Raw genomic sequence first — 19968 nt, forward strand, 5'->3', positions numbered from 1 at the left:
AGTAGTATATTAACAGCCTACACAATAAATAACTTATTGTTACTATACTACTTGAAATAAAATCATGGCAGAGAAAACATTGGCCAAACTGGGAATACAGCTGCCATGTTGAAGCACTTAAAGTTGGTAAGCACCACCGTACAAGTACAACACCAACGCAATGGTGCACCTTCATGTCGTGCTTCCCGAGGACAGTGATGTTAGCTAATTGGCATGTCACGGTGACATCCTTTTATTTATTTTTATTTAACCAGGCAAGTCCATTAATTAAGAACTAATTCTTATTTACATGACGGCCTACCAGTAGGAAAAATGCCTCCTGCGGGGACGGGGGCTGGGATTCAAAATAAAATATAGGGCAAAACACACATCACGACAAGACAGACACCACAACACTACATGAAGAGAGACCTAAGAAGACAACATAGCATGACAGCAACACATGAAAACACAGCATGGTAGCAACACAACATAGTACAAACATTATTGGGCACAGACAACAGCTCAAAGGTGCAAGAAGGAAGAGACACCAATACATCACACAAAGCAGCCACAACTGTCAGTAAGAGTCCATGATTGAGTCTTTGAATGAAGAGATGGAGACAAAACAGTTTGAGTGTTTTTTGCAGCTCATCCCAGTCGCTAGCTGCAGCGAACTGAAAAGATGAGCGACCCAGGGATGTGTGTGCTTTGGGGACCTTTAACAGAATGTGACTGGCAGAACGGGTACAGACAACACAGTGGAGGATGAGGGCTGCAGTAGGTATCTCAGATAAGGGGGAGTGAGGCCTAAGAGGGTTTTATAAATAAGCATCAATTTAACCTTAGCTTGCATCCTTATGACTTATACTTATGAATACTAACTGTCATCACAGATGAATGAGCAAACCAATATACAGTCTAAAAGTATATTTTCTACCATCGCCAAAGGACCTAACTCTAGGAAGCTATCGCCATAGCAACGGAATACGCCAGGAAGTCCAAACTCTCGCGGTATTTCAATGGTAAATCTCGCCACAACCCATACTCAAATATAGAACAATGAGACAAGATATTTATCCGGATGGGACCAAAAGTGGGAGAGGATAGAGGGAGATGGATTTTGCCCGACATTCTGCAAATTTTCCCATCGATTAAACATTTGATCTGAATACAGTTTTCTGTTTCGAAAACTAAAATACGTTACGAGTAGAGTGGACTGAGTTTTGTAGACTTTATCCTTTGTCAAAGTTTCAAAAAATGTCGTTGTTTAGAAGGAATGCAAGGGTGAATTAAGAAATTGCACACGCGCACTTCACAGAGTATGCGTTCCCCCTAACGGAAATATGCAAATACATGCAAAAACGCCCCAATAGGATCTCACTAGCTAGTGCTTGGCTCTGCCCACCTCCTTGCTTGTTCTGCCCACTATGATTAATTTGCTCCCATAGGAAACAACAGGCTGTGGTCTATCTTGGGTTAGTTATACAAATCTTTGCCATACTCTTTGGCACAATCAGACAAAGTGTTATAGTATCACAATCCATTAGGTGGCGACAAAGACCTCCAGCTAGGATTAATATTCGTCTTGTGAAGACGAAGAAGCTTTCCTCAAAACCGAGTTCTGATTGGTTATTTACACGAGCGTTCTACACACTCACAAGATGGCAGCGTCCTTAGGAAAGTTGTGCTGTAATCAGCTGCCACTGACAGCGAGGAAAATTGGCAGGTTATGTTGAAATTTGCTTGTGAAAGTTTATTTGACATAATTATGTTGCTATTCCAATGCATGGTGGCTACACACCATTGGAAGAGTCATAATATAATTGTGTTGATGGGAGAAAATGAACACCGGTTTGCTCATTTCATAAGTTCTTGCGGCTAACATTAGCCACCTAGCTCTTATGATGCCAATGTCTTGTCACTCGTGTCAAGAACATTTTATATCTAACGATACTACTAGTCAGTAATATTTGTGTTGTTTACAACCCCACCTACAATGTTAGGATTCTGCATTGTGACAGTGCCTCTAACAGTTAGGTGGTTTGGCGACCATGCTGGCAGGAAAAAGATGAAAGTACTTTTGGCGCAAAAATGTGAACTGTTGGAAGAGCATGATGTTTGTAACGCCAGGGGTAGTCGATTTGATTCCCGGGACCACCCATACGTAGACTTCCTGCTTCGATGTAGGCCGTCATTGTTCTTAATGGGATCCGCCCCTTTTTTTTTAATGTTCACAGAAAAATGACATACCCAAATCTAACTGCCTGTAGTTCAGGACTTGATGCAAGGATATGCATATTCTTGATATCATTTGAAAGGAAACACTTTGAAGTTTTCGGAAATGTGAAAATAATGTAGGAGAATATAACACATTAGATCTGGTAAAAGATAATGCAAAGGAGAAAAAAACGTTTTTTGTTGTTGTTGTTGTACCATCTTTGAAATGTAAGAAGCCATAATGCATTATTCCAACCCAGGTGCAATTTATACTGTGATATCCCATCTGGTTTGCGCTTAGTGGGACTATCGTTTGTTTTTCAACAGGACAATGACTCAACACCCCTCCAGTCTGTGTAAGGGTTATTTGACCAAGGAGAGTGATGGAGTGCTGCATCAGATGACCTGGCTTCCACAATCATCTGACTTCAACCCAGTTGAGATGGTTTGGGTTGTGTTGGACCGCAGAATGAACAAAAAGCAGCCCACAAGTGCTCAGCATATGTGGGAACTCCTTCAAGACTGTTGAAAAATTATTCCTCATGAAGCTGGTTGAGGGAATGCCAAGAGTGTAAAGCTGTCAAGGCAAAGGGTGGTTACTTTGAATAATCTAAAATATTTTGATTTGTTGAACACTTTTTTTTTTTTTAACTACATGATTCCATATGTGTTATTCTACAATGTAGAAAATAGTAAAAATAAAGAAAAACCTTTGAGTAGGTGTCCAACCTTTTGACTGGTACTGTATATTGTAGCTCCGATCTCTTAATGTGGTATTGGGATAGTTATTGAAATATAAAACTAGAGTATGTGCTTCTTCTGTCTGCCTGCAGTGGCTGCCTCCGCTGCAGAGCACAAGGAGCCGGAGAGTTTCATCCAGGGCCATGGCGTTCATTATCCAGTGGTGAGTTTCACACTGACATCCTCATACAACAGTCCCAGACAAGACCCAGGCTTTTGCAACCAACATGGTGACTGGGGCTGTCAAACACTCTTAGACTACATTCCCATTCATTAGTCTCTGTGCTAATAAGATGAACATGCTCAGTGGTAGTAAGTAGTGTGTTAACCAAAAGTAAAGTGGCATTACTGCTATCCTGTATCACTTACACTCTTTTTAAAACAGCTTAAGACCCTTACTAGTGCATTACTCCAATGGCGTCACAGGGGCACCATCTCTCCTCTGACACCAATGTAGCAAATTCAGAAACTGAGGTGCAAATTGTAGTACCAACTTACTGAACATTCCACTGGCCTTAGTAGGTGTATCAATCAGTTGCTATAGTATTCTTTTGACAAAGCAATATATTTGTATATTTTACAAGACATTTGAGTCTTAAGTTGTGTGCTAATGGGTTACACGCAGTAATGTAGTGGGGAAAAAATGTGTGTAAATGCTTGTGCAAAATAAAAAAAAGGTAGGTAAACATTTACCCTCTACTACACCTCTGATTACACCACAATGGTTTCAGTGTGCATTGATGCAAAAATTGAGACATAAATTGTTAGGCCTAGATATTATTCTACGTTTGGCGCAACCACCCTGGGCTGTGAGATTGCCAAACACTGGTCTATTAATTGTTCATATTAGAGCTTCTCTCATTCTAGCCAGTACATTATCAGTAAAAACTTTCACAGACACAAATAATTACATAATTTGTGAGTCAACTCTATCACACTATCCAGCGAGTAGCCTAGGCCATTGTCTCAACTCTGTAATCAGTCTTCCTGGTTCTATGGTTTATTTACAATAACATGACGTGCACATTTAACTACAATAGGAATTATGATAAAAAATATATACAGTACCAGTCAAAGTTTGGACACCTACTCATTCAAGGGTTTTTCTTTATTTGTTCTGTAGAACGGCAGTCATATGTTGGTCAAACACACGGGGCAGGTGAGTTTGACGGAGGCTGCTCTCTATTTCGGGCAATGCTCCTCCCTGTTTGCAATGCTTCACTAGAAACGTCCGTAGCTTTCTTAGCTTTTCTAAGGGGATGTCAGACTCGGCGCACACAGCAACAAAGTATGTACTTGCCATAATATGGACTTCGTCTTTTACCAAATAAGGCTATCTTCTGTATACCCACCTCTACCTTGTCACAACACAACTAATTGGCTCAAAAAGCATTAAGGAAAGAAATTCCACAAATATACTTTTAACAAGGCATACCTGTTAGTTGAAATGCATTCCAGGTGACGACCTCATGATGCTGGTTGAGAGAATGCCAAGAGTGCAAAGCTCTCAAGGCAAAGGGTGGCTACTTTGAAGAATAAAACATATGAATTATATTTTGATTTGTTTAACACTTTCTTTTGGGGGGGGCGGGGGGGTACTACATGATTCCATATGTGTTATTTCATAGTTTTGATGTCTTCACTATTATTCTACAATGTAGAAAAAAGTAAAAATAAAGAAAAACCCTTGAATGAGTAGGTGTGTCCAAACCTTTGACTGGTACTGAATATGCAAGACTTGTTATGGAAATAACTAACTGTTCCTAATATTACCCTTATGTTATATGCATGGTGCAGGGCGACAGCGGTTCAATGCAACCTCTCTCGGCCTTCAGGTTCGCATCAGGCCCTTTCCTCTCCTCATCGCCACTGGCGGAGTCTACATTGGATACGACCAGTACGTCCGCTACAAGGACCGGGAGCTAACAAAGATTGGTATCGAGGTGCCTCCACGCATCGCCAATGAAACCCAGGTAGGGAGAACTTCTGGTGTCAATCTACTGTATCTTTGGACCTAGTCATGGTCCCAGGTACCAGGATGGGTATTGTGGAGAACAATATCACAGGTGTTCTTATGCTTGCTGTCAACACTAGTTCAGCCCACTGTTTACTGATTACACTTAAATAGCCTAATCGAAGGAAAATCCACACCCGGTATGATTTGTGCACTGTGCTTTTTCAGTCCCTACATATAATTAAATTTGATTGGTCACACACACATATTTAGCAGATGTTAGTATACGGGTGTAGCGAAATGCTGGTGTTCCAAGCTCCAACAGTGCAGTAATATCTAACAATTCATAACAATACACACACATCTAAAAGTAAAATAATGGAATGAAGAAATATATAAATATTATGACGAGCAATGTCGGAGTGTCATTGACTAAAATACAGTAGAATAGAGTATATACAGTTGAAGTCGGAAGTTTACATACACCTTTTGCCAAATACATTTAAACTTAGTTTTTCACAATTCCTGACATTTAATCTTAGTAAAATTCCCTGTCTTAGGTCAGTTAGGATCACCACTTTATTTTAAGAATGTGAAATGTCAGAATAATAGTAGAGGATTATTTATTTCAGCTTTAATTTCTTTCATCACATTCCCAGTGGGTCAGAAGTTTACATACACTCAATTAGTATTTGGTAGCATTACCTTTAAATTGTTTAACTTGGGTCAAATATTTCAGGTAGCCTTCCACAAGCTTCCCACAATAAGTTGGGTGAATTTTGGCCCATTCCTCCTGACAGAGCTGGTGTAACTGAGTGAGGTTTGTAGGCCTCATTGCTCGCACACGCTTTTTCAGCTCTGCCTACAAATTCTCTATAGGATTGAGGTCTCGGCTTTGTGATGGCTTTGTTGTCCTTAAGCCATTTTGCCACAACTTTGGAAGTATGCTTGGGGTCATTGTCCATTTGGAAGACCCATTTGCGACCAAGCTTTAACTTCCTGTTTGATGTCTTGAGATGTTGCTTCAATATTTCCACATCATTTTCCTCCCTCATGATGCCATCTATTTTGTGAAGTACACCAGTCCCTCCTGCAGCAAAGCACCCCCACAACATGCTGCCATCCCCGTGCTTCACGGTTGGGATGGTGTTCTTCGGCTTGCAAGCCTCCCCCTTTTTCCTCCAAACATAATGATGGTCATAATGGCCAACAAGTTCTATTTTTGTTTCATCAGACCAGAGGACATTTCTCCAAAAAGTATGATCTTTGTCCCCATGTGCAGTTGCAAACTGTAGTCTGGCATTTTTATGGCGGTTTTGGAGCAGTGGCTTCTTCCTTGCTGAACCCTCTTCCTAGCCTTACAGGTTATGTTGATATAGGACTCTTTTTACTGTGGACATAGATACTTTTGTACCTGTTTCCTCAAGCATCTTCACAAGGTTCTTTGCAGTTGTTCTGGGATTGATTTGCACTTTTCGCACCAAAGTACGTTCATCTCTAAGAGACAGAACTCGTCTTCTTCCTGAGCAGTATGACGGCTGCATGGTCCCATGGTGTTTATACTTGCGTACTATTGTTTGTACAGATGAACGTGGTACCTTCAGGCATTTGTTTCATCCTTGGGACCAATTTCCAGACTTGTGGAGGTCTACAATTTTTTTCTGAGGTCTTGGCTGATTTCTTTTGGTTTTCCCATGATGTCAAGCAACGAGGCACTGAGTTTGAAGGTAGGCCTTGAAATACATCCACAGGAAAACCTCCAATTGACTCAAATGATGTCAATTAGCCTATCAGAAGCTTCTAAAGCCATGACATCATTTTCTGGAATTTTCCAAGCTGTTTAAAGGCACAGTCAACTTAGTGTATGTTAACTTCTGACCCACTGGAATTGTGATACAGTGAATTATAAGTGAAATAATCTGTCTGTAAACAATTGTTGGACAAAATTACTTGTCATGCACAAAGCAGATGTCCTAACCGACTTGCCAAAACTATAGTTTGTTTACAAGAAATGTGTGGAGTGGTTGAAAAATTTGTTTTAATGACTCCATCCTAAGTGTATGTAAATTACGACTTCAACTGTACATATGAAATGAGTACAGCAGTATGTAAACATTATTAAAGTGAAGAGTGATTCTATGTGCATATAGGGCAGCAGCCTCTAGGGTGCAGGGTTGAGTAACCAGGTGGTAGCCGGCTAGTGATGGCTATTTAACAGTCTGATGGCCTTGAGATAGAAGCTGTTTTTCGGTATCTTGGTTCCAGCTTTGATGCACCTGTACTGACATCGCCTTCTGGAAGATAGCGGGGTGAACAGGCTGTGGTCCAAGTGGTTGATGATCTTTTTGTCCTTCCTGTGACATTGGCTGCTATTGGTGTCCTGGAGGGCAGGCAGTGTGCGCCTGGTGGCGCGTTGGGCAGACCATACCACACTCTGGAGAGCCCTGCGGTTGCGGACGTTGCAGTTGCCGTACCAGGCGGTGATACAGCCCGACCGGATGCTCTCAATTGTGCATCTGTAAAAGTTTGAGAGTCTTTGGGGCTAAGCCAAATTTCTTCAGCCTCCTGAGGTTGAAGCGGCGCTGTTGCGCCACACTGTCTATGGGGGTGGACCATTTCAGATCATCAGTGATGTGTATGTCGAGGAACTTGAAGCATTTCACCTTCTCCACTGCGGGCCCGTCAATGTGGATAGGGGCGTGCTCCCTCTCCTTTTTCCTGAAGTTCACGATCAGCTCCTTCATTTTGTTGAGGAAGAGGTTATTTTCCTGGCACCACTCCGCCAGGGCCCTCACCTCCTCCCGGGAGCCTGTCTCGTCATTGTTGGTAATCAGGCCAACTATGGTCGTGTCGTCTGCAAACTTGATGATTGAGTTGGAGTCGTGTGTGGCCACGGCGTCATGGATGAACAGGGAGTACAGGAGGGGGCTGAGTACGCACACTTGTAGGGCCCCTGTGTTAAGGATCAGTTAAGTGGAGGCGTTTCCTGCCTTCACCACCTGGGGGTGGCCCGTCAGGAAGTCCAGGACCCAGTGCATATGGCGGGGTTCAGACCCAGGGCCTCGAGCTCAATGATGAGGTTTTAAGTTTTGGGTGACTTTTCTTAGGGGATGTACAGTCATCGCAAATTGAATTATGGGCCGTTTCAGGCCCCGAACTGAACATAATTGTACATTCGCAAACTTCATTTAAAAACGAGGGCTGAGGGGCTTACGTTGCAAGCTTCCCTTGCTTAGCTAATCATTTGGACCGACGACAAATATGGGATTCCCCCAAGGGCTGAGGGTTTAGGGCTGTCTACTTTCAGTTTGAAACGCAGTATGTCGCGGGTTACTACTTCTACTACAGTAGAGCCGTTCGAACGTAAACTTTAAAAAAAAATCTAAATATGTTTTTTTTGGACGAAATGCCTTCTCAAATGTGAACTTTCATGTGCCTTAACAAACTTGTATGCCATCTGTACATACGAATAAAATGGTTAAATTACGAGCTTAGTTGGTTTAGCCACAGAAAAAGACAGCAATCTTCCCGCTAGCCATGATTGGCTGAGATAATGAGAGGGCTGGTTATGCCGAGAGATGAGTTTGGATTGGTCTGCCATATAGCACACTTCTGTCTATTTGAGCATTTTGGGAAAAAAATGTATTGTGTATTAAAACTGCATATGTGTTGCTCTCCACTTTCTGGATGACTGAGTTTTAAAATCAGTGGAATTTGAGTATGATAGCTAAGGAGATGGAGAAAACACTTGTCTCCTTCAAACTAAGGGCAACCATGGCATCCGACAGGAGACACATCCAACCATGAAAGATCTATACGGGTAAGATAGTCTAGCTAGCTACATTTTCAGATATGACATGTTTCTAATATTAGCTAGCTCACATTGAACCTGGTTGGTTAGCAACCTGCAGATTCATGCAAGGTAGTAACGTCATGAGTTATTATGGTTCATTGTTTACCTAGCTTGCTAACGTTACGTGTATGACCTTATTATTCGTATTATGGTTAGTTGTTTACTTGTATAAACAAAAGACTCCACTATGCAAGTAACCATTTCGGGTGCATTCGTAAATACAGTCTGGCCATCTACACCGATTTCAGAGCACTCATCTGAGTGTGCCAGAGAGCGCAGAATAACTGATGAATTTACGGACGCTCCACACCCGTTGGATATGGCGGGTGTCAGTAAAAGTCTGCAAAAAAGCGAGCAGCACAGTTAGTCACCAACACTCTGGATAACATGAAAACAGCCTAACTAGCTCTGCTAGGGTGAGTAAAATGGTCAGAGTGGGGTGTGCTCTCATTCTGTCTGGAAGTAGCTAGCCAATGTTAGCCAGTTATCTTGGGTATTTGACTGCCGTTGTGAGGTCAGAACGTTTGGATCAACTTTACTCACCGGCCAGAGCATCCGGTGTGCACACTGAACGTGAAATGCTCTGAATTTATGAAAGGACAATCTGACATCACAGTTGCAGTCACCAATGCTCTGGATAACATAACAGCCGAACCAGCGCCGCTATGGCGATTAATGTTCAGTGAGCTGTTCGCTCTCTCAAGTAGATGTCTGGAAGTAGCTATCAAGTTAGCTTGGGGGCTTGACTGCTGTTAGTACATTCGGATCAACCCTTAAAGAGATGGGTGGGGCTATAGCTTAAGAGGGTGTGAACGATGCTGAATGGGTGTAGACAGAGGGGCTCTTCAATAGTGGTACCAAAACATTAAAAGGCCATTTTCTCAAAAACGAGTTTATAAACTTTCAAGGCAAAATTACTTTCGCATTGTTCCTCAACTGTAATGTATGATATACCATTTTCTAGTTCTGAGTCTCTACTTTTAGCCAATGTAAAAAACACTCAAATTTTGCAACATAAGACCGGTTTGAGCCGTCAGTCACATATAAGGTGCCACAGTAGATGTCAGAGCAAAAACCAAGCCATGAGGTCGAAGGAATTGTCTGTGGAGCTCCGAGACAGGATTTTGTTTAAGCACAGATCTGGGGAAGGGTACCCAAAAATGTCTACAGCATTGAAGGTCCCCAACAACAAAGTGGCCTCCATCATTCTTAAATGGAGGAAGTTTGGAACCACCAAGACTCTTCCTAGAGCTGGCCGCCCGGCAAACTGAGCAATCTGGGGAGAAGGGCCCTGGTCAGGGGGGTGACCAAGAACCCAATGGTCACTGACAGAGCTCCAGAGTTCTTCTGTGGAGATGGGAGAACCTTCCAGAAGGGCAACCATCTCTGCAGCACTCCACCAATCAGGCCTTTATGGTAGAGTGGCCAGGCAGAAGCCACTCCTCAGTAAAAGGTACATCTCAGCCTGCTTGGAGTTTGCCAAAAGGAACTTAAAGGGCTCTCAGACCATGAGAAACTCTTTGTCCTGAATGCCAAACGTCACTTCGTAAGGAAACCTGGCACCATCCCTACGGTGAAACATGGTGGTGGCAGCATCATGCTGTGGGGATGTTATTCAGCGGCATGGTCTGGGAAACTAGTCAGGATCAAGATGAATGGAGCAAAGTACAGAGAGATCCTTGACAAAAACCCACACCAGAGCGCTCAGGACCTCAGACAACGACCCTAAGCACACAGCCAAGAGACAACGCAGGAGTAGCTTCGGGACAAGTCTCAATGTCCTTGAATGGCCCAGCCAGAGCCCGGACTTGAACCCGATCAAACATCTCTGGAGAGACCTGAAAATAGCTGTGCAGCAACACTCCCCATCCAACCTGACAGAGCTTGAGAGGATCTGCAGAGAATAATGGGAGAAACTCCCCAAATACAGGTGTGCCAAGCTTGTAGCGTCATACCCATGAAGTCTCAAGACTGTAATCGCTGCCAAAAGTGCTTCAACAAAATACTGCGTAAAAGGGTCTGAATACTTATGTAAATATGACATTTCATTTTTATATATATATATATATACTGCTCAAAAAAATAAAGGGAACACTTAAACAACACAATGTAACTCCAAGTCAATCACACTTCTGTGAAATCAAACTGTCCACTTAGGAAGCAACACTGATTGACAATAAATTTCACATGCTGTTGTGCAAATGGAATAGACAACAGGTGGAAATTATAGGCAATTAGCAAGACACCCCCAATAAAGGAGTGGTTGTGCAGGTGGAGACCACAGACCACTTCTCAGTTCCTATGCTTCCTGGCTGATGTTTTGGTCACTTTTGAATGCTGGCGGTGCTTTCACTTTAGTGGTAGCATGAGACGGAGTCTACAACCCACACAAGTGGCTCAGGTAGTGCAGCTCATCCAGGATGGCACATCAATGCGAGCTGTGGCAAGAAGGTTTGCTGTGTCTGTCAGCGTAGTGTCCAGAGCATGGAGGCGCTACCAGGAGACAGGCCAGTGCATCAGGAGACGTGGAGGAGGCCGTAGGAGGGCAACAACCCAGCAGCGGGACCGTTACCTCCGCCTTTGTGCAAGGAGGAGCAGGAGGAGCACTGCCAGAGCCCAACAAAATGACCTCTAGCAGGCCACAAATGTGCATGTGTCTGCTCAAACGGTCAGAAACAGACTCCATGAGGGTGGTATGAGGGCCCGACGTCCCCAGGTGGGGGTTGTGCTTACAGCCCAACACCGTGCAGGACGTTTGGCATTTGCCAGACAACACCAAGATTGGCAAATTCGCCCTTGCCGCCCTGTGCTCTTCACAGATGAAAGCAGGTTCACACTGAGCACGTGACAGACGTGACAGAGTCTGGAGATGCCGTGGAGAACGTTCTGCTGCCTGCAACATCCTCCAGCATGACCGGTTTGGCGGTGGGTCAGTCATGGTGTGGGGTGGCATTTCTTTGGGGGGCCGCACAGCCCTCCATGTGCTCGCCAGAGGTAGCCTGACTGCCATTAGGTACCGAGATGAGATCCTCAGACCCCTTGTGAGACCATATGCTGGTGCGGTTGGCCCTGGGTTCCTCCTAATGCAAGACAATGCTAGACCTCATGTGGCTGGAGTGTGTCAGCAGTTTCTGCAAGAGGAATGCATTGATGCTATGGACTGGCCCGCCCGTTCCCCAGACCTGAATCCAATTGAGCACATCTGGGACTTCATGTCTCGCTCCATCCACCAACGCCACATTGCACCACAGACTGTCCAGGAGTTGGCGGATGCTTTAGTCCAGGTCTGGGAGGAGATCCCTCAGGAGACCATCCGCCACCTCATCAGGAGCATGCCCAGGCGTTGTAGGGAGGTCATACAGGCACGTGGAGGCCACACACACTACTGAGCCTCATTTTGACTTGTTTTAAGGACATTACTTCAAAGTTGGATCAGCCTGTAGTGTGGTTTTCCACTTTAATTTTGAGTGTGACTCCAAATCCAGACCTCCGTGGGTTGATAAATTGGATTTACATTGATTATTTTTGTGTGATTTTGTTGTCAGCACATTAAACTATGTAAAGAAAAAAGTATTTAATAAGATTATTTCTTTCATTCAGATCTAGGATGTGTTGTTTAAGTGTTCCCTTTATTTTTTTGAGCAGTGTATATATATATATATATATATATATATAGATTTGCAAAAATGTCACCCCATATTGACAAAGCAAAAACAGGATATTGTGTGTAGATTGGTGAGGGGGGGAAACAATTTTAATCCATTTTAGATTAAGGCTGTAATGTAACAAAATGTGGGGAAAAATCAAGTGGTCTGAATACTTTCCAAATGCACTGTATGTAGGCAAAAATGTAAGTTTGAACGATATGAAATTTAGGGTTGCGAAAGACACCTTTAACCGGTATATCGTTTTTTGAAAGACATTTTTACACATTGTGCTCCAAATGATTAACAGATACTCTAAATTATGATTTCTTAAAGAAGCTGCAATATGTAACTTCTTGGACGACCTGACCAAATTCACATAGAAATGTTACTTAGATCTGTCATTCTCAATTGAAAGCAAGTCGAAGAAACGGTAGATCTGTTCTATATGCTATTTCTATGCTTCCCGTTAAGTTTAGTTTTTGTATTTTACTTTCGGTTTTGTATAACAGCTGAAAATACAATGTTTTTTTGTTATGGAAAATATACACTGCTCAAAAAAATAAAGGGAACACTTAAACAACACAATGTAACTCCAAGTCAATCACACTTCTGTGAAATCAAACTGTCCACTTAGGAAGCAACACTGATTGACAATACATTTCACATGTTGTTGTGCAAATGGAATAGACAACAGGTGGAAATTATAGGCAATTAGGTCCGGATTTGGAGTCACACTCAAAATTAAATTGGAAAACCACACTACAGGCTGATCCAACTTTGATGTAATGTCCTTAAAAACAGTCAAAATGAGGCTCAGTAGTGTGTGTGGCCTCCACGTGCCTGTTTGACCTCCCTACAACGCCTGGGCATGCTCCTGATGAGGTGGCAGGTGGTCTCCTGAGGGATCTCCTCCCAGACCTGGACTAAAGCATCCGCCAACTCCTGGACAGCCTGTGGTGCAACGTGGCGTTGGTGGATGGAGCGAGACATGATGTCCCAGATGTGCTCAATTGGATTCAGGTCTGGGGAACGGGCGGGCCAGTCCATAGCATCAATGCCTTCCTCTTGCAGGAACTGCTGACACACTCCAGCCACATGAGGTCTAGCATTGTCTTGCATTAGGAGGAACCCAGGGCCAACCGCACCAGCATATGGTCTCACAAGGGGTCTGAGGATCTCATCTCGGTACCTAATGGTAGTCAGGCTACCTCTGGCGAGCACATGGAGGGCTGTGTGGCCCCCCAAAGAAATGCCACCCCACACTTGACTGACCCACCGCCAAACCGGTCATGCTGGAGGATGTTGCAGGCAGCAGAACGTTCTCCACGGCGTCTCCAGACTCTGTCACGTCTGTCACGTGCTCAGTGTGAACATGCTTTCATCTATGAAGAGCACAGGGCGCCAGTGGCGAATTTGCCAATCTTGGTGTTCTCTGGCAAATGCCAAACGTCCTGCACGGTGTTGGGCTGTAAGCACAACCCCCACCTGTGGACGTCGGGCCCTCATACCACCCTCATGGAGTCTGTTTCTGACCGTTTGAGCAGACACATGCACATTTGTGGCCTGCTGGAGGTCATTTTGCAGGGCTCTGGCAGTGCTCCTCCTGCTCCTACTTGCACAAAGGCGGAGGTAGCGGTCCTGCTGCTGGGTTCTTGCCCTCCTACGGCCTCCTCCACGTCTCCTGATGTACTGGCCTGTCTCCTGGTAGCGTCTCCATGCTCTGGACACTACGCTGACAGACACATAGCCAACCTTCTTGCCACAGCTCGCATTGATGTGCCATCCTGGATGAGCTGCACTACCTGAGCCACTTGTGTGGGTTGTAGACTCCGTCTCATGCTACCACTAGAGTGAAAGCACCGCCAGCATTCAAAAGTGACCAAAACATCAGCCAGGAAGCATAGGAACTGAGAAGTGGTCTGTGGTATCCACCTGCAGAACCGCTCCTTTATTGGGGGTGTCTTGCTAATTGCTTATAATTTCCACCTGTTGTTTATTCCATTTGCACAACAGCATGTGAAATGTATTGTCAATCAGTGTTGCTTCCTAAGTGGACAGTTTGATTTCACAGAAGTGTGATTGACTTGGAGTTGCATTGTGTTGTTTGAGTGTTCCCTTTATTTTTTTGAGCAGTGTATTTAAAAAAATTACCGTATGTAGAATTTGTTCATTCTACATAGTCAGTCAAAAATTTGGACACACCTAATCATTCAAGGGTTTCTTTATTTTTACTATTTTCTACATTGTAGAATAATAGTTAAGACTTCAAAACTAACACATGGAATCATGTAGTATCCAAAAAAGTGTTAAACAAATCAAAATATATTTGAGATTCTTCAAAGTAGCCACCTTTTGCCTTGACAGCTTTGCACACTCTTGGCATTTTCTCAACCAGCTTCATGAGGTAGTCACCTGGAATGCATTTCAATTAACAGGTGTGCCTTGTTAAAAGTTAATTTGTCGAATTTCTTTCCTTAATGCGTTTTGAGCCAATCAGTTGTGTTGTGACAAGGTAGGGGTGGGTATACAGAAGACAGCCCTATTTGGTAAAAGACGAAGTCCATATTATGGCGAGAACAGCTCAAATAAACAAAGAGAAATGACAGTCCATTACTTTAAGACATCACTTTTTAAAACGTTTTTTTCAAGGGCAGTCGCAAAAACCATCGAGTGCTATGATGAAACTGGCTCTCATGAGGACCACCACAGGAATGGAAGACCCAGAGTTACCTCTGCTGCAGAGGATAAGTTCATTATAGTTACCAGCCTCAGAAATTGCAGCCCAAATAAATGCTTCAGAGTTCAAGTAACAGACACATCTCAACGTCAACTGTTCAGAGGGGACTGTGAATCAGGCCTTCGTGGTAGAATTGCTGCAAAAAAAATACTACTAAAGAACACCAATAAGAAGACTTGCTTGGGCCAAGAAGCACGAGCAATGGACATTAGACCAGTGGAAATCTGTCCTTTTGGTCTGAGATTTTTGGTTCCAACCGCCGTGTCTTTGTGAGATGCAGAGTAGGTGAACGGATGATCTCTGCATGTGTGGTTCCCACCGTGATGCATGGAGGAGGTGTGATGGTGTGGGGGTGTTTTGCTGGTGACACTGTCAGTGATTTATTTAGAATTCAAGGCACACTTAACCAGCATGGCTACCACAGCATTCTGCAGCATTACGCATGCCATCTGGTTTGCGCTTAGTCCCACTATCATTTGTTTTTCAATAGGACAATGGCCCAAAACTGGCTGTGTAAGGGATATTTGACCAAGGTGTGTGATGGAGGGCTGCATCAGATGACCTGGCCTCCACAATCACCCGACCTCAACCCAATTGAGATGGTTTGGGATGAGTTGGACCACAGAGTGAAGAAAAAGCAGCCAAAAGTTGTTTTGTCGAGATCACAAGATAAACTTGATTTAATAGGAGTGGACTTAGTAATGATAGATCGACAGCAATGTCGTAGTGCATCAGAGGCAGTAAAACTACAAAGATCTAAGACTTTGTTTAGAGCACATCTGTCGTGATCTCGACATAACGGAATATTTTTTTAAATTAATCTGTCCTCTCTGGACTTCCGTACATCATAGCTTCAAATTATGCCCGATATGTTGTCTTCGTCAGTTTTAGTGCTACATTTTCATTCTGTCTAATTTTCTGAGTGCAGAACTAGGCTTATTTGGTCTATCCATTTGTTTCTAATGCCTTACAAATTGTTGACCTAATCAAACTGGTTCGGAACAGCTGGATTAGCAAACCTAATCCAGAAGTGATACTGAGGCTCATTCTGTGGGATTTTATTGTTGGAATAGTGATCTTTTAAGTGTACGTAGTGTTTGTGTCATAGGAGTAATCACGACAGGCCCCATGTCGGTGTGTCATGGTAGTAAGCACAACAAGCTCCACGTAGCCTATTGTTTGTTTAGGCTATTTAACATGGGAGACGGCCAAGTGTCAAAATAGGTGATGTCATTGCAGATAACCAACAACCATAAGATCAGACCGATCAGAAGGACCAAGCGTAAGCCTGTTTTTCATGCCATTTGTGACTTTTCCCCTCCCTTTCTATAGTGTAATCATCTTACCATACATGTGTTAGATACTGTAAGACCAAGTCAAAGACTCTCAAATCACTGGGAGTCTTTTAGGCGCACATGCGAGTAAAATGGTTACACTGTAGAGCCCTGTGTAGCCTATATATGAAGCAATATAGAGCTCTATGCTAGCGCAAATTATCATGGGGAAAGCCCAGGGTTGCAATATTGTTTTGCAGGTGTAGGCACTGTGTAAGTATTGAGGTCAAGTGGTAGCCTGAAAGGTCCATGTTGAATGCCTAAGGGAAAAGGTTTAAGTGATATAAGCTAAATCATGACTTTGTAGAGTCTAAGATAGGGTTCCCCAATTTGGCCTGCCGGTGATTTTAATTTGGGGGCCCCCCCAAGTTTTCTGAGCAAAAAATAAGTTAAATAAAATAATACTTACAAAATTTGCATTTTTGTTCTTGGACATGATTGTAATATCACCAGGAAATGAGCTCAGTGCTTTTTCTTTAATTAGGAAATCTGTTCCCAAGTATTCCCACGCATAAATAGGCATATGCAGTGCTTGACTTGACACCTCACATTTTCTAGTGCTTGAGCTCCTGTACCTAAATACAAACAGTACCGGCACCCAAAATGAGTACCAGAACCTATTTCAGTCCAAGTCGGGGGCTCTGGGGCTCCCGAGTGGCACAGCGGTCTAAGGCACTGCATCTCAGTGCTAGACGGCGTCACCACAGACACCCTGTTTCGAATCCAGCCGGTATCACAACTGGCCGTGATTGGGAGTGTCACGAATTATGTCGTGGTGTTGCAGAGAGGAGGACCAAAATGCAGCAGAGTTGTGGATACTCATTCTTTTAATGGGAAAAAACAAAAAGCATCCACAGGAAAAACAAAACAATCAATGAATGATACTCACGACTAACAACAGTGTGTCAGGCTCAACAAGCAGTGCTCACAAACAATCTCCCACAAAAGACAAACACACCCTACTATATGGGACTCTCAATCAAAGGCAAATAGACAACACCTGCCTTCAATTGAGAGTCCCAACCCCAATTAACCAAACATAGACATACAACCAGCTAGATCAACATAGAAATACATAAACAAGGAACAGTGACCAAAAAACCCCGGAATACTTCAATCAAATCCCCTACAACAAACACACCACCCCGAACCACATAAACCAAATACCCTCTGCCACGTTCTGACCAAACTACAATGACAATTAACCCTTATACTGGCCAGGACGTGACAGGGAGTCCCATAAGGTGGCGCACAATTGGCCCAGCGTCGTCCAGGTTTGGCCGGTGTAGGCCATCATTGTATTTAAGAATTTGTTCTTAACTGACTTGCCTAGTTAAATTAAAAATAAAATATATATATATTTTTTAAGTCAAGCTCTGGGCATATATGATCATATACCAATGTATTCATGGTTTGAAAGTATTCTGTTTTTCTCATACTATATCTGTTTGGGTTTCTTGCAGTTGATTTGCAGTGTACAAATTATTTATAACTATGTTCTGGACCATCTGCTCAAGGAAAAATCGTCCCACAGCTGAATGTGATTTGGACCCCTGGTCTAGGACTTGTGCCACTGGCACATAATTATGTAATTTTACAGATACCATGGGACCGTATGAGAATGCAAAAAAGCACAGAAGGCATCTCTTCAAATTGTCTTCTCTTCATTTTATGTACATTCATTAACCAAATAGCCTACAGAAAATAAATGGAATCTCCCCCAACCCTGTAAAAATGTATCCTATGCCATTTCTATCCTCTTTCCCTCTCTGTAGAATCAGTGCTGTTGTTTATGCACCATAGTCTCTTTTATACTGTTAGTCTCTCTGGGTCACAGTAGTATGTCTTTTGACAAAATTGTACTTGACAAAACATCCCTTTAAACTGTTTCACTTCTGTATGTGAAGGAACTAACCTTATGTAAACGAACAGATTGGTGGGCTTATTTGCTTTAGCTACAAAAGGGTGAATATTTATACGGCAGTTCTGTAATAAATTCTTGCCTATTTTGAAATGTACCCTTTGGGGGCCTGGTATGCAGACTTTCTCAATAGGGCTTTGCAATCAATTGAGTGTGGGGTGAGGTTTTGTCACAGTGCAAATGGAAGCTCATTGGCTAGTTTGGGGATTGGGTTAGGGAATTTCCCAGACTTAAGTTGATGTTTTTATCTCGCTATATTGTAAATAAGCATGGAACAGTCAACGTGGTGGACTTTTGGTCGCACCCACTTTTGAACTGTCCAATACAACATGCGACTATCAGAAAGTGACTTGGCAAGGTCCCCTGGTCACTGTCAAGGTCAGCATTGTCATCATGGCATCTCAACTTCCCACCGTGACACACACTCTCTGAAGTGTGAACACCCATACACACTCACCTTATATTAGTGCTGGGCGATTAACCAAAATGTTGGTTTATTTTAGTTTTTAAATAACTGACTGAAGTCTGTTCAAGTATTTGAATTCCATGTTTTTTTGTCCACTCAACGCACCATTTGTGCTGTTTCTTTAGAGAGATTTGTCTCTGGGATATGTTGTCCCAACTCATCATAGTTAAGCGCCGAAAGATGGTAATTAACTACAATGACCAGAATCCATTGTGCCTGTTCTCATTGGTTCTTTCCGGGCAAGCCTGTGGGGCAGGCAGACAGACATGGAGAGGAAGAGCGATAGAGCGACACGAGGGGAATAAAGAGAGGTTGCTTAGGTCTCTACACGACAGTACATGTAATTGATTGATAGTTGTTATTTAGCAGTGTTAAAAGTATGCCTGATCTACTTTTGAAGAACTACGGAAATGGTGATTTTTGTCAGACAAAAGGCAGGAAGTCCGCTATAGTTAGCCTGAAGGATGACTCTGGGGAGCACAGGGATAGCTGGCTGCTACAGCCTGAGCAGAGATTATATGATGACTTGAATAAAATATTAAGTCATCAAATAAACAATGTAATATACAGAACTGAAATATTTTATTAAAGTAATGTGAATAAAGGGTAGTTTATTAATAAGTGATATGCTGTAATGGCCAATCACTACCATCATTTGTTTTGTGTTACAGCATTGAAAACTGTGATTATATGAACCGACCTCAAAAAGCACTTATTGCTCAGCACTACTGTGGAGACACACACACACACACACACACACTTGTCAGAGAGTTAGGCTCACACTTCACAAGTCTCATTTGGCTTCTCAAAGACCCACATGCACATGGCCTCCTAACAATGGCCTGAGTTCTTCTCATGGTGAATCTGGGCTGAGACACGAATGGAATGGTAATGAGCAGACTAGACGGGGGCTCTCAATTTCCCCTCCGACAAGCCAAAGACACAGCATTCTGAACCAGCTACAAGGAAATTGGGGATTGGAGCATTCCCTGTCTCTCACTCTCTACAGACTGATTTAGCAGTTCCTCTTTGGGTAAAGACAGAGGTATTGTGTATTTATGTAACATATTTTACATTTGCATGTAGTAAGGATAAATGCACATACTCACTACTGTT

The 19968-nt window shown here is 43.1% G+C and overlaps 1 protein-coding gene across 3 annotated transcripts in view; it reads left to right on the forward strand.

Moving 5' to 3' along the window:
• The first annotated feature begins 3032 nt into the window (after positions 1–3032).
• LOC115159710 (phosphatidylserine decarboxylase proenzyme, mitochondrial) overlaps positions 3033–19968 on the forward strand; it is a 45629-nt gene continuing 28693 nt past the window's right edge. Inside the window, exons 1-2 of one of the 3 annotated variants that reach the window (XM_029709708.1) lie at positions 3033–3103; positions 4738–4913. Coding sequence is in view for 1 of the 3 variants with exons in the window: in XM_029709713.1 (XP_029565573.1) it covers positions 4903–4913 (11 nt within the window). In the remaining 2 variants the exon portion in view is untranslated. Of the gene's footprint in view, positions 3104–4737; positions 4914–19698; positions 19898–19968 lie in introns of those variants that run through there. The other 2 variants (XM_029709713.1, XM_029709709.1) reach the window with 2 other exon arrangements.

This window comes from Salmo trutta, chromosome 23 (genome assembly GCF_901001165.1).
Source record: "Salmo trutta chromosome 23, fSalTru1.1, whole genome shotgun sequence".
NCBI lineage: Eukaryota > Metazoa > Chordata > Actinopteri > Salmoniformes > Salmonidae > Salmo > Salmo trutta.